General features: G+C 30.5%; 1 protein-coding gene across 1 annotated transcript; it reads left to right on the forward strand.

Annotated features, from left to right (window-relative positions):
* The first annotated feature begins 2,824 nt into the window (after positions 1 to 2,824).
* On the forward strand, positions 2,825 to 8,205 carry LOC131854333 (elongation of very long chain fatty acids protein 7-like). Its single transcript, XM_059205441.1, has 5 exons — positions 2,825 to 2,959; positions 3,892 to 4,082; positions 4,780 to 4,860; positions 6,398 to 6,697; positions 7,039 to 8,205. Exons 1-5 carry the CDS (start codon positions 2,899 to 2,901, stop codon positions 7,330 to 7,332), a joined length of 927 nt encoding a protein of 308 aa, XP_059061424.1. The 5' UTR covers positions 2,825 to 2,898; the 3' UTR covers positions 7,333 to 8,205.
* Positions 8,206 to 12,201: the final 3,996 nt, after the last annotated feature.

Raw genomic sequence — 12,201 nt, forward strand, 5'->3', positions numbered from 1 at the left:
AAGTACAAAATTCTTTATTTGAAATTTGAATAAAGAATTTTCTATTCTAATAAAGCAGTTTTTTATTTTATGTTGACTTTTAAAGTCCTTACTCAAAAAATGTTTTCATATACAAACTTAATTCCCTATTTCACGCCCTTCCTGATTAAATTCCTTGACAACTTATATATTTATAATATAATCTTTCCTGACGTTAAATTTCATTAAAATTCATACAGCCGTTTACTCGTGAATAGATGACACATGAAACAGATAGACCCCTTTTGCATTTATAATTTTAGTACGGATAATAAAATAAAAGTAGTGTCTCTACTGGGTTTGGGTGGTTAATTATTGTTATTTATATTGAAATAGTATTAATAATAAATAAATATAATATTCAAATAGTAAATTATTCATTTAATAGTAAGGAAAATCCGACAAAATCGTTAAAAAACACGATAAGATTAGGAGTCATCTTCAGCATCTCCTTTCACCGTCTAATGTATGATAATATAATAAAATTGAAGGTAAGCAGTTAACTTTAAAAACAAACCAATGCAATTAATGAAAATCCAAATCGGTTCATGAACATTCTTTTTTTACAGTCGGCTAAAAAGTCCGCTCACTTAACTATTCTATTGTGTATATTTCTTCAAACGAGGCACAGACTCTGCGCGGGCGGGGGCGCATTCAGGGGATGGGTGTACCCCCGCCCCGGTTTCATTTTTGTTTAACAGGTTGTTGTTTTATGAATGTTCATAAAATTGGGTTACAGTGAAATGTGAAAATACGAGTACATGAATCGTCGGGGTCGAGAATGGCTAGGATGTGTACAATTTTTTTTTATAATTGCACATTTTCTTTATACATGAAGGTACAAACATCTTAGTCCTTTGTAATGCTAACGCTTGTAAAATATCACGGGCGTCATATAGTGACATTATGTCTGTTTTTCTGTTCATGTATATTAATATTCAAGTAAGGCGTCAGATTGTTCATCATTTTCATTACGTAAAAAAAAATACATTGTGCCACATTTTTTAAAACCAAAGAAAGATTGGAAACGCGCATACATGATATCGCGCATGCATGATACCTCTGGTGTTTCAGGCTACGGACAGGTTACGATAACTATCAGATGGGCCGTATGCTTATTTGCCACTATCATAGTATAAAAAAGACTTCCAAATCCATCCAAAAATAAATTTGAATATTTTTTTTCATACTATTGAAAATAATTCATAAATCCAAATTGTCTAATTAAATCAATGCAACCCTTAATTTAAATCTTTAATAATTACCAAAGTGTACACCGTACCTACTATCATTTTTGTTAATATAATAATAATCATAGTATCATCATACACCGCAATATAATTCTCGTCATAAAATTATTAATTTCATTTAAGCATACTCGTAGTTATGGATCTTAAAATATTGTACACCCTGTGTAGTATCTTTGGTAACCAATGAATAAATCGTAGCATCTTTTTGGTTAATAATAATCAAAGTATGCAGTATGCAGTATACATATACATCGCAGTATTATTCTCGTTATTCATTTCATTTGAGCATACTCAAAATACTGTGCACCCTGTATAGGGCACTACCCCCAACACCCACCTCTCAATATGGTGTGAGACTGAGAGGTTACCGCATAGAGGGGAGAGGGTAAACCCAAAAAGCTCAGTCTAGCTCCAGCCGCCGCGGCTATCGCACGTGAGTGTAGCAAACACGCGTGAACTAATTAAAATGACCCGGAAACACTATCAAATGTGTTAACCCTTTTATTTAGTGTTTAATGTCAACAATGATGTCTTCCAAACCAGTATTTTTGGAATGATCATAATTAATATTTAGAAGGTACCTAATTTATTTTAATTTCTCTCTTTCTCTTAAAGTATAAGAGATAAATTACAAAAATGATGTTAGATAAATTGAGATAAAGGAAAATATCATTATTTGTGATTATAAGTTACGCAATATCAATATTCTCTATGTAGTTTATAAAGAAATAAATTAACATATTATATTTGGGTGTAAATAAATTCTCGCAAATTATAGAAAAACATATACATACCATCTTTTCAGTATATATGTTATGGTTTTTGTCTATGAATATTATTCAACTTGGTAGAGATGTAGGTATGAGCGTTCTATATTGGAAAGGTCAAGATCTAAAGGTTATGGCGTTCGCGATTGCGAATAACTCTATTGATTTTGACAGAAATCTTGGTGTCTTGTACTTATAAATTGAATTCGAGGTAATTTTTCTAAGTCAGATGTGAAATAAAGGTGTATTATTTTATAGTTTGCAGCATTTCTAAGTCCTTGTATCTGACTACAGATTAATAAGTCCCAAACGAATGAACTAGTGGTGAATATAAATGGTATTGTCCACGACACCCTGTGTACGTTAATGCCTCAATTATTTTAAGATGTACCCTTGATGTTAGGTTGTACAGACATATTCTTTCAAATCGAAGTAATGTCAATAATGATTGTTTGCTTGAGATTGAAACTTTATTTGTTATGTGCTTATCGAGGTACTCAACGAGGTTTATGTATACAGTCATCACCTTTCATATAAATTGTCATCTTTATACATGATCAGAACCACGGCACGGCACGTCATGATGCGTCATGTGTTGCCATTCTTAAGGTCTCCTAAGGGCCAAAAGTTCCTAAGGTTTCTATCTGTTTCGTTCTGTTTCTGTTTCTGAGATTAGGATCTTCGTATCTACTAATTTCACTAGTATATCTATTATTTTAAACCGCTCCGTTTTAATATTTGTAGATTTGTCTATAATAACCTTGCCATTTCTATTATTTTCAGGTTCAATACAGGCTACAAAGATATACAATGTCCATTAGCCTTTCATGACAGCGACGCAGTGAATACGACATTCCTTCAAGATGTCTCTTACAAACAACTCGTTTTCGAGGACCTACAATCGACTGTTTGTTGAATTAGCTGGTAAGTAATAATAATGATAATTATAATTCTCGTAATTATAATCTTGATACTGTATTTAGGATGACAATGGAGTGATGCACTCGCCTGCTTAGCACAAGCGGAACAGCAGTAGAGGATGTTGAAATGAGCATAAGGTCAGGTTAGTCTAATTCCTAGTGAATTTACCACGATGCTTTCTAGGTGAATCTACGTAGAGATCAAGCTGACAATAAGATTATTAGTACACATTACTTCTTTCCCCCATTCAGAGCATTTTTTTAAATATATAATATTGGTAAGGTTCACCTACCGGCGCTAACGGTTTACGCTGGCGGGGCCCCAGTAGAAGATGATAAAATGAGCAACAGGTTAGTTAGCCCTTCGAGCCAAATTTAGTAGGAATTCACGATGGTTTCTAAGAGAAACCATATTGAGGTCAACCTCACATTAGTTATAAAAAGAAAAAAGTCAGTAATAGTCAGTAGTCATTATTAAATTCAAAATTAAAAAGAACAATATTTGCCTGATTTGTTTTAAAAAAATCAGCGGTAGTAATAATTATGTGACGTATATACATAAATATGAACTACTACAAGCTGAGCCTACGAATTTACCTGCATATAATTTATAGCCTATATATGCCTGCCACTACCACCTCTTTAATAATTTGATTTGTTACAGATATTTTCGATAGAAATAGAAATATAAATTGAAATAAACTTAATATAAGCACTTTTGAATAGTCAAGTTTTTTTTATTCTACCGCTTATTCGGAATGCAGATTCATCACAAGAAGAATAAGCAAGAAACTTGTGTGTTACTCTTTTAAATAATATATATTATCGATATCCGGAAAGTTAGTCAAAAATTTGATCCACTGAGTTTTTGGCACGTACCTCTAAGACATGACGCTTTTAAATCTTATTCTAATCATTTTTACTGTTTTTCCACAGATCCTCGGACAAATGACTGGTTTCTGATCACAAGTCCGGTTCCCGGACTGACTATAATTGGCCTGTACCTTTACTTCACATTAAAATGGGGACCGAGATATATGGCTGACAAAAAACCTTTCCAGTTACAGAAGACTTTGATTGTATACAACTTCATCCAGGTTGTGGTCAGCTGCTGGCTGTTTCATGAGGTCAGTGTCTAGATTCTGTCTACATTTAAATCTGACAATGGGTGCATTTTTTTATAATATATTTAATACTAGCTGTGATCGCGACTTCGTCCGCGTGGACTTTATTTTTCTAAAATATAAGTAGCCTAAGTTACTCCTTATTACATTAGCTACCTGCCAATAAAAATCCCGTCAAAATCGATCCAACCATTTCAGAAATTAGCCGGAACAAACAGACAGACTAAAATTGAAAATGTTATTTTGGTGTATGTACCATATTTATATTCATAGGCATGTAGCAAAAAACCGTTATATCAATATTACAAACAGGCACTCCAATTTTATTTATATGTATAGATGTGTAAATTTTGGTAAGAATGACCGTGTTAGAATTTATTAATTAAGAATTATTTACATCTATAAATAATGACTAAATATATAAGTATATAAACTAAATATATGTATCGTAGCATACATAGTAATCATAGCATACAGCGCCATCTAGGCCAAAGTCTTCATAGCTTATTTTGATCTTATCAGTGATTTAGAAGCCTTGCATTTAAATTATAGTAATTTTAAACCGCAATGATATTTTCTGTATATTTGCTAAATGTACAGAAGCATAATATAATCGGTTGGCGATAACCCATAATATAAACAGCTGATTTGTTATTAATTTATTCAGTAATGGTAATAATTTATAAATTAAATATTTCAGGGACTAGAAGCAGGCTGGTTGAGATCTTACAGTTGGAAATGTCAGCCTGTTGATTTCTCTAAAACACCAGAAGCCATAAGGGTATGTATGGGTATTTAATTCTTAAACACTTATTATGTACTTCTTACACTCTGATTATATTTACACAATGTAATATAATTTTAATATGAAAAGAAATTTTTAATTTACAGGCAATTGTTTTGGAAGCGTATCAGTGTTTTGGCCTTTTCATAGCGCGACCATAACCTGACCTACTGGTTATTCTATATTACTGCAGCACACACATGATTTCAAATTAGTCAGGAACTTTGTTTTTTTTTGTTTCTAGTTTTTAGTTTGAGTGCGTAGCGATTTCTATGTTGATTATCGCATGCCTCTTGTTATACTGTAATTATTTACATAAAAAAACATTTATTCAAAAGAGCAACATATAAGTTTCTTGTTCATTCTTCTTGTGATGAATCTGCATTCCGAATGATTGGTAGAATCAAAATACGACTATTCAAAAGTGCTCGTAATAAGTTTATTTGAATAAAGATTATTTCTATTTTTGTATTATGTGTGTGACGAAAATTATATAAATATTTTTTCTATTAATCTCTTTATCAATTTAAAAAAAGAGCCAACAGCAGAACAAAAAGAGAAATTGTACAACTTACTATAATCTGAAACTCATACAAAAGGATAACCATATGTAGTAGTAGAAAAAATAAACAGAAACACATATGATGACTAAGAGTTATGGCTCCGAACCATGTAACTCACTACCATATCATTCACTTTTTTACACATTAATCTTAAAACTAGTTTACAATGTACTGCTTGACGATATAAAAAGCCGAGACCAAATTATCCATGAAAATTACTTTGTGCAAAGTGTACCAATATATATTAGTACACAAATTAAATCCGATATTAATAATGAATTCACACCGCTTTATAGGTTATTGCCTTTTATGTGCTGTAAATTTCATTCAACAAGCATTTAAATGGCATCACAACTACTTTCACACTTAACCTGTTCAATCAATCTTTTGCAAATTAATGATCATTATGTTTCATCGATTTTAAAACAAGAAGTTCCTCAATTTCACTATATTTTTACATGTTACGCAAAAATCTTTAATAATTGGTAACAAATTTTGTACATTTATGTCTATAATTTACTAATGAATAAAATTTACAATTTTCGTGTAGTCTTGACTTCTGAACAAGCTAGACGTGTGAGCAGTATGACAGAACCCAGTTCCTTTCTAATAAATATACATATTTTTTATCATGGACTTGTTTAATAAAATGAGTAACACTGAAATATTTTTATAGAATTTAAAGTTATAAATATATACACTATGATATGTTAATGATTTTTATATAAACATAAAACATTATCGATACTCTGTAGAATATTGTATGTAGTTAAAACTCTTGACATCGTCACTATATCTTCTTAGTGTACACTGTTTTTGTCTGTACGAAGATGGTACGCAAGAACTATTTTGCCTTGGCAACTATCATTTAACTAGTCGAACTGGGTGAACCATAGACGCTTCAGTCTTTATATCAACTATATATAATACTAAATTAGATTTGTCTGAAATAGTATTTATCCATTTTGCAGGTAGCGCGAGGCGTTTACATTTATTTTCTGGCGAAAATATCTGAACTACTAGATACAGTATTCTTCGTTATCAGAAAGAAGGACAGACAGATTACCTTTCTTCACTTGTACCATCATACAGTTATGCCTATGATATCATGGGGCGCTACTAAATACTACCCAGGAGGTCATGGAACACTCATTGGCGTCATAAATTCATTTGTACACATTATAATGTACACATACTATATGTTTGCTGCTATGGGACCCCAATTCCAGAAGTATTTATTTTGGAAACGTTATATAACAACTTTGCAGATGGTAAGTGCATTTATATACTCGTATTATTATATATCTATACATATTTTTTTTTCATCAAACTGGAATAGTAATATATGTACAAGATCACGGCATCGACATAGTCGCCTATAGTACATAATATGTTGCCATTCCCATAAACTGAGTACATTACATACACTGCCATATCTCATCATCGAAATCAAAATGCAGCTAGTTACTTAAATACCGAGTTACCGAGAAGAGAAGAGAAGTTACCGAGATAGTTTCGTATCTTTGGCTAATCTAGGCAGAGGTACAAAACTATCTCAGTAACAGTTCACCACAAGAAGTTAATTATTAACAAATATTTATATCTCTTTCAGCTTCAGTTCTGTATCGCATTCTTGCACTCATCTCAATTACTCTTCTACGACTGCGGCTACCCAAGATGGTCCGTCGTGTTCACTTTACCAAATTCCATTTTCTTCTATTACCTATTCTATGATTTCTACTATAAAGCATATAGTAACAATGAGAGCAAGACCAAAAAGAGAATTGGAAATGGTAAAGCAAATGGTACAGATAAACAAAGAACAGTAGAACATGTCAAAAATGGATATAAAGCTACAAACGGGATCAGGAATGAAAGCAATAATCTTGAGAAGAAAGTTGATTAGAATGGACTAATTTTATAGTATTGTAAATAAGATAGCGGTTACGAATTTATCGAAAATTATTATGAATATTTTGAAGGCGTTGGAATTCAACAAAGTGAAGTGAAATATGTAAAAGTGTTACTGAAAATTTTGACTAGCTTAATTAGGTAGGAGACTTTGGCAAATATTAACAAAGTGTAAATTATATATTACAAAATATGTTACGGAACGCCTTCATTATTTTTTAATAGACTGGACACTGACAGAAGCATTTAAATTGATAAATCGCAATAAGAAAAATACTTTCATTCATGTAACCTAAGCTATACTATACGCAAAGTTACTCTAAGCAATAATACCAGATTCGAAGACCAAAGAAAAAATACCCGATGATAAGAAGTACATACGTATTAATAAACGAACTGGGGTCATCAATGTATTTTTAGAAATTTTGAGTTGGTTGATGGGAAATTTTTCTACAATCCCTCAATATGCACAATTTCTCAATGTATTCTGAAATATATAAATTTGTCAGCTTCGAATTTATGTCAGACAATTACTGCCACTTCAAGATCTGTCATCGAATTATAGAATAGATTTTATTGGTAACAATTTAATACACTTTATAATGTTAAAGTGTAAATAATTGTAAGTTAGATAGGTAATAGCTGCTATAAGGACCATGCTCAATTTTTATCTATAATATTTTTAAAAGTTCTTTAGTAGTGGCTAAATAAGTTACCATTTTATATGTGTATAATTTATTAACTAAACATGCAATTAGTTATAAAATGTATACAAATTTAATTAATTTTATTAATCTGATGGGATGTTTGTTAAATATGGAGACGTATTAAAAATGTCAACGTAATTTTAATTTCTTTCGGTTACGTGGTCAACCGTTATTCATAGATACTATGTAATACCTTTATGTCATTGTTAATAGTAATTAATTTTTGAATAATTTTATAAGGAATATTTACATATTATTTATATCATTATTTTCGGATTGACAGAACCTTTTTTTTTTTTTAACGAGGGGAAAGGTTTCATTACCGAAACGTCCGCCTTTATGAAGGAGAGCGGACGAATACTGTGGGACTGGACGAATCCGACCCACCAAAACCCCTCGGTGTTCCTCCATAAACCACGAAAGACGCCTTCGTGCGGGTTCGCATTTGCATTCGACCGCACTCCGGCCGCGGGTCTCCAGTGAAGGAGCCGCCGAAGTTGGGCGCGGGGACCACTCCACGCCCACACTCCACGGATCACTCGCCTCCTGGGAGCTTCGGATGCCCCTACATCCTCCGCTCCGAGTGTCCAAGTCGGATTGACAGAACCTAGCTTACGTTTATCATAGTATCAAGGGATAAACCGTTTAATTTAGTTAATTGTTAATTTCTGTAGCGGTATTCCCCAACTCGCCAAATAATCACCTGATGGAAATGAACTGAGAAATTTTGTAACAATCTAGTATTCATATATTCGTATCATTACTCTCGACTATTGTGATAATCGTAATACTTATATTCCAGCCCAATCTCCTGTAAAATTAGTTTACTTTCTTTCTACTACTTCTTTAGTTTACTAACCTACATATTGTTTTGAATACAATCTAAATCGTGAATTTGTTCTCGCTGCTTTTTTAAAATCGCTAATTAGGGTTGTTACTTTTGCCTAAATTTAAATTTATTGTGAAAATGGAGTCAATTATTGAGAAATATTTTGATATTCTTGATAAAAATATTAGTCTTCCAGATAAAAATCAATCTATATCATATTGTTGTGTCTCTTTAGTTTAATAATGTTGGTTATTTTAAGTATAAATGTTTATTATGAAATGATATTGATTGTTCAGCTATTATTGTGCACCAACATTTGTTTTAATCAAACTTTGCAATAAATTTTTGATTTCAATAGCCTCCAATTTTATAATTTATAAACAAATTCGTGCTGAATTTTCATCTATACTTTATTAAATATTGTTTTAGTGATTTATAAGTCATTTATATTTTTCTAATGAATATGAATCTATTTTAATTAAAATAAAACAGTGTTACTTATGAGTCTTCACGTCTATTAGATCTACTGAGTGCTGCTATCTGTCTGATGAGATCCAAGACATCGAGGTAGGATTATTTGGTAGTTGGACGTCTTGAGATATTGCACCAAATAAACGTCATATGAACTTTGATTTATAACTTCTAAACAATTTATGTGCTATATATTACGTATGTTTTAACAAGTTATAGTATTTAAAGAAACGATAAATATGATGATAGGGATGTATTTATTCCTATGTGCACTGTGAGCCAGTGGTTCCGGTTCAGCTCCGAGCTGGTCCAATTTACAAATAATTTATATTTCTCCAAATCCTCAAACTAAATATTTCAAAATTATCTGAAATGGTTTATAAAATTCAAAATAATAATCTTTCAAAAGTAATTTTTAATTCTGTACCTATTTCATTGTGTTTAAAATAAGTTTATTTTCAGCTATAGGTTATAAATATTTATGACCATGTAGTTTACTGATAAAGTCAGATAAAACACATTTCTAAATGATAACCCATACCGTTACTGGTGTTCTATTAGATATTACGAACAAATTGATGATATCTAAATGTTTAAATCGGAGAATACTCGTAAAATTATGTATATAGCTAGAACCAAAATGTGACTTCTCAAATGTTGAACAAATGCATATTATAATAAAGGACGTTAAGAGAATAAATGGCGAGGATTATATATTATGTTCAATAAAGTAATAATTTCTGTATAATATTGTCTCTTTATTTTGTAGTAATTTTATTCCTTTTGGTCTTATATGAGGAATATGGGACTAAATGTAATAAAATAACTATATAATTATAGTTCCTTCCATTTCTGTCCACACGTGATCTCGCCAGCTCTGATGATTTATGCTAGTGAGCACTGGCATTCCGATCCGATCAGATCAAACTTGGAAACCCATTGGAAATAAATATGAAGAAGTTATGTTAAAACACTTCGCTAAGGTTTTCAAACACGATAATCGCCGTAACTAGCAGTGGTCTCCTTTTAATGTATTAAATTATTATAACATTAAATACTGGAAACTAAACCAGAAATGCATGTTAGTTTAGCATGCATGTTAGTTTTATGTGCTATTCTAAAACATATGTCTCTTTAATTGACGACCTCGGTGGTCTAGCGGTCAAGCACACCGCTTTACGACCGATGGTCGCGGGTTCGATTCCTCGCACGGCACAAACATTTGTATTCATGAGTATGATTGTTTGTATCGGTCTGGGTGTTTTCTATGTATAATATGTATGTATTTACAAAAAAAAAATATCTATGTATATGTATCAGTTATCTAGTACCCATAACACAAGCTCTAGCTAGCTTAACTTGGGTGTAGATGGCGCTGTGTGAATTGTCCTGAGATTATTATTATTATTTAATAGAAAAATGGACCTTTTCGATGATCAACAGTTATTTGTTTTATTTAATACTTTTAAAAAATTTACTCCAGTTCCAGTTCTATATATTTCTATTAAGTTTATTTCAGTAACACCATTAAAAACAAAATAGTAAACTTTATTCAGTTGCATATTACTTTAAAATAGGGGCTTATATTAAATACATTATGGTATATAAAAATATTTATTTTTGTTAAAAAATAAAACATTGATAGCCATGCAAATATAAATAAATATAAAATGGTATTGTTCAATATAAATAAAATTGAAAATTATTTCAGAATGAAACAATTTATATTAACATTTCAAAATGCGTATAATATGTGTCAAGTTCAAGATTTAACAACATACATGTTGCCAAATAGATAGCTTATATTAATTAATATAGCTATACTAGATGTAACGGAATATGTATAAGAAATTAAATGAACTGAATAGTAGGAAAGTAAAAATTATGATTGTATATACTGAGTAATACAAAATTTGAGTAAGTGTATTATAACTTCATAGAAATTAAAATAAATACTCTAACATATGTTTACATAAATAACATTATACACACTTTTTTTTTTAAATTCTAATGAAATATTTTCCAGTTCATACAAATCTTCCTAAAATTTTATATCGAATGTTTTCTGTTACACGCTATACAATTACATATGAAGTACAACAAAATATTTTAATATTATAAATTTAAGAGAAATAATACGTAGGTAATTAATTATAAAGGAAAAATTAACGCAGTTATGGTTTCTAGAATGACAGACTTATTATAGTAGACTATAAGAATCATAATTAAAATTATACATTCAGATAACGTTATCAAATAAAATAAATATTATCTACCTGACCATTGTATAAAATTATTGTTATTATCAGATAATTTCTCTTGAGCCTTTATTATCTGATCAATGCATTATTTTTTTATTATTAAACGATAATTTCAGAGCTTTCTCATTTGCTTTAAAAAATATATTAATACATACATTTGAATATTAAGATAGTAATATATTTATAAATATCTCAACAGATAAAACAGGCATATAAAAAATAACAGGCAAAAAATCTCTAATTCACTCTACAAATTACACTGTATTACAGTATAATAAATAAAATTTGACAACAATTAACAATATTATTATTTTGCTATTTTTTTTTATCACATCAACAATTACGTTTACTGTACCACAGACAATATAACACTATGTACTGTATTAAAACAATAATCAATAAACAGTCTTTAATAGGATAGGTACAACCTAAACTCTAGTGGGTATTCATAAACTTCAACGGGTATTTTTGCCAAACAATTGAATTGAAATCTTAAAACACATTCTGTGTTCTCAAAAAAAAATCAACAATATTTTACAATTCATTCCTGAATATTACGGTGATGTTTAATTTCTCGAATGCATTTTTTAAAATTA

Source organism: Achroia grisella, unplaced genomic scaffold, assembly GCF_030625045.1.
Source record: "Achroia grisella isolate CSIRO2021 unplaced genomic scaffold, CSIRO_AGI_Agris_v1 utg976, whole genome shotgun sequence".
NCBI lineage: Eukaryota > Metazoa > Arthropoda > Insecta > Lepidoptera > Pyralidae > Achroia > Achroia grisella.

What these genes read in the sequence shown, in the direction of transcription:
- LOC131854333 (XM_059205441.1), top strand. Translation starts at nt 2,899, where the DNA reads ATGTCTCTTACAAACAACTCGTTTTCGAGGACCTACAATCGACTGTTT. An exon ending in ACTGTTTGTTGAATTAGCTG is followed by an intron (nt 2,960 to 3,891) that starts GTAAGTAATAAT and finishes GTTTTTCCACAG; the next exon opens with ATCCTCGGACAAATGACTGG. An exon ending in ATATAACAACTTTGCAGATG is followed by an intron (nt 6,698 to 7,038) that starts GTAAGTGCATTT and finishes TATCTCTTTCAG; the next exon opens with CTTCAGTTCTGTATCGCATT.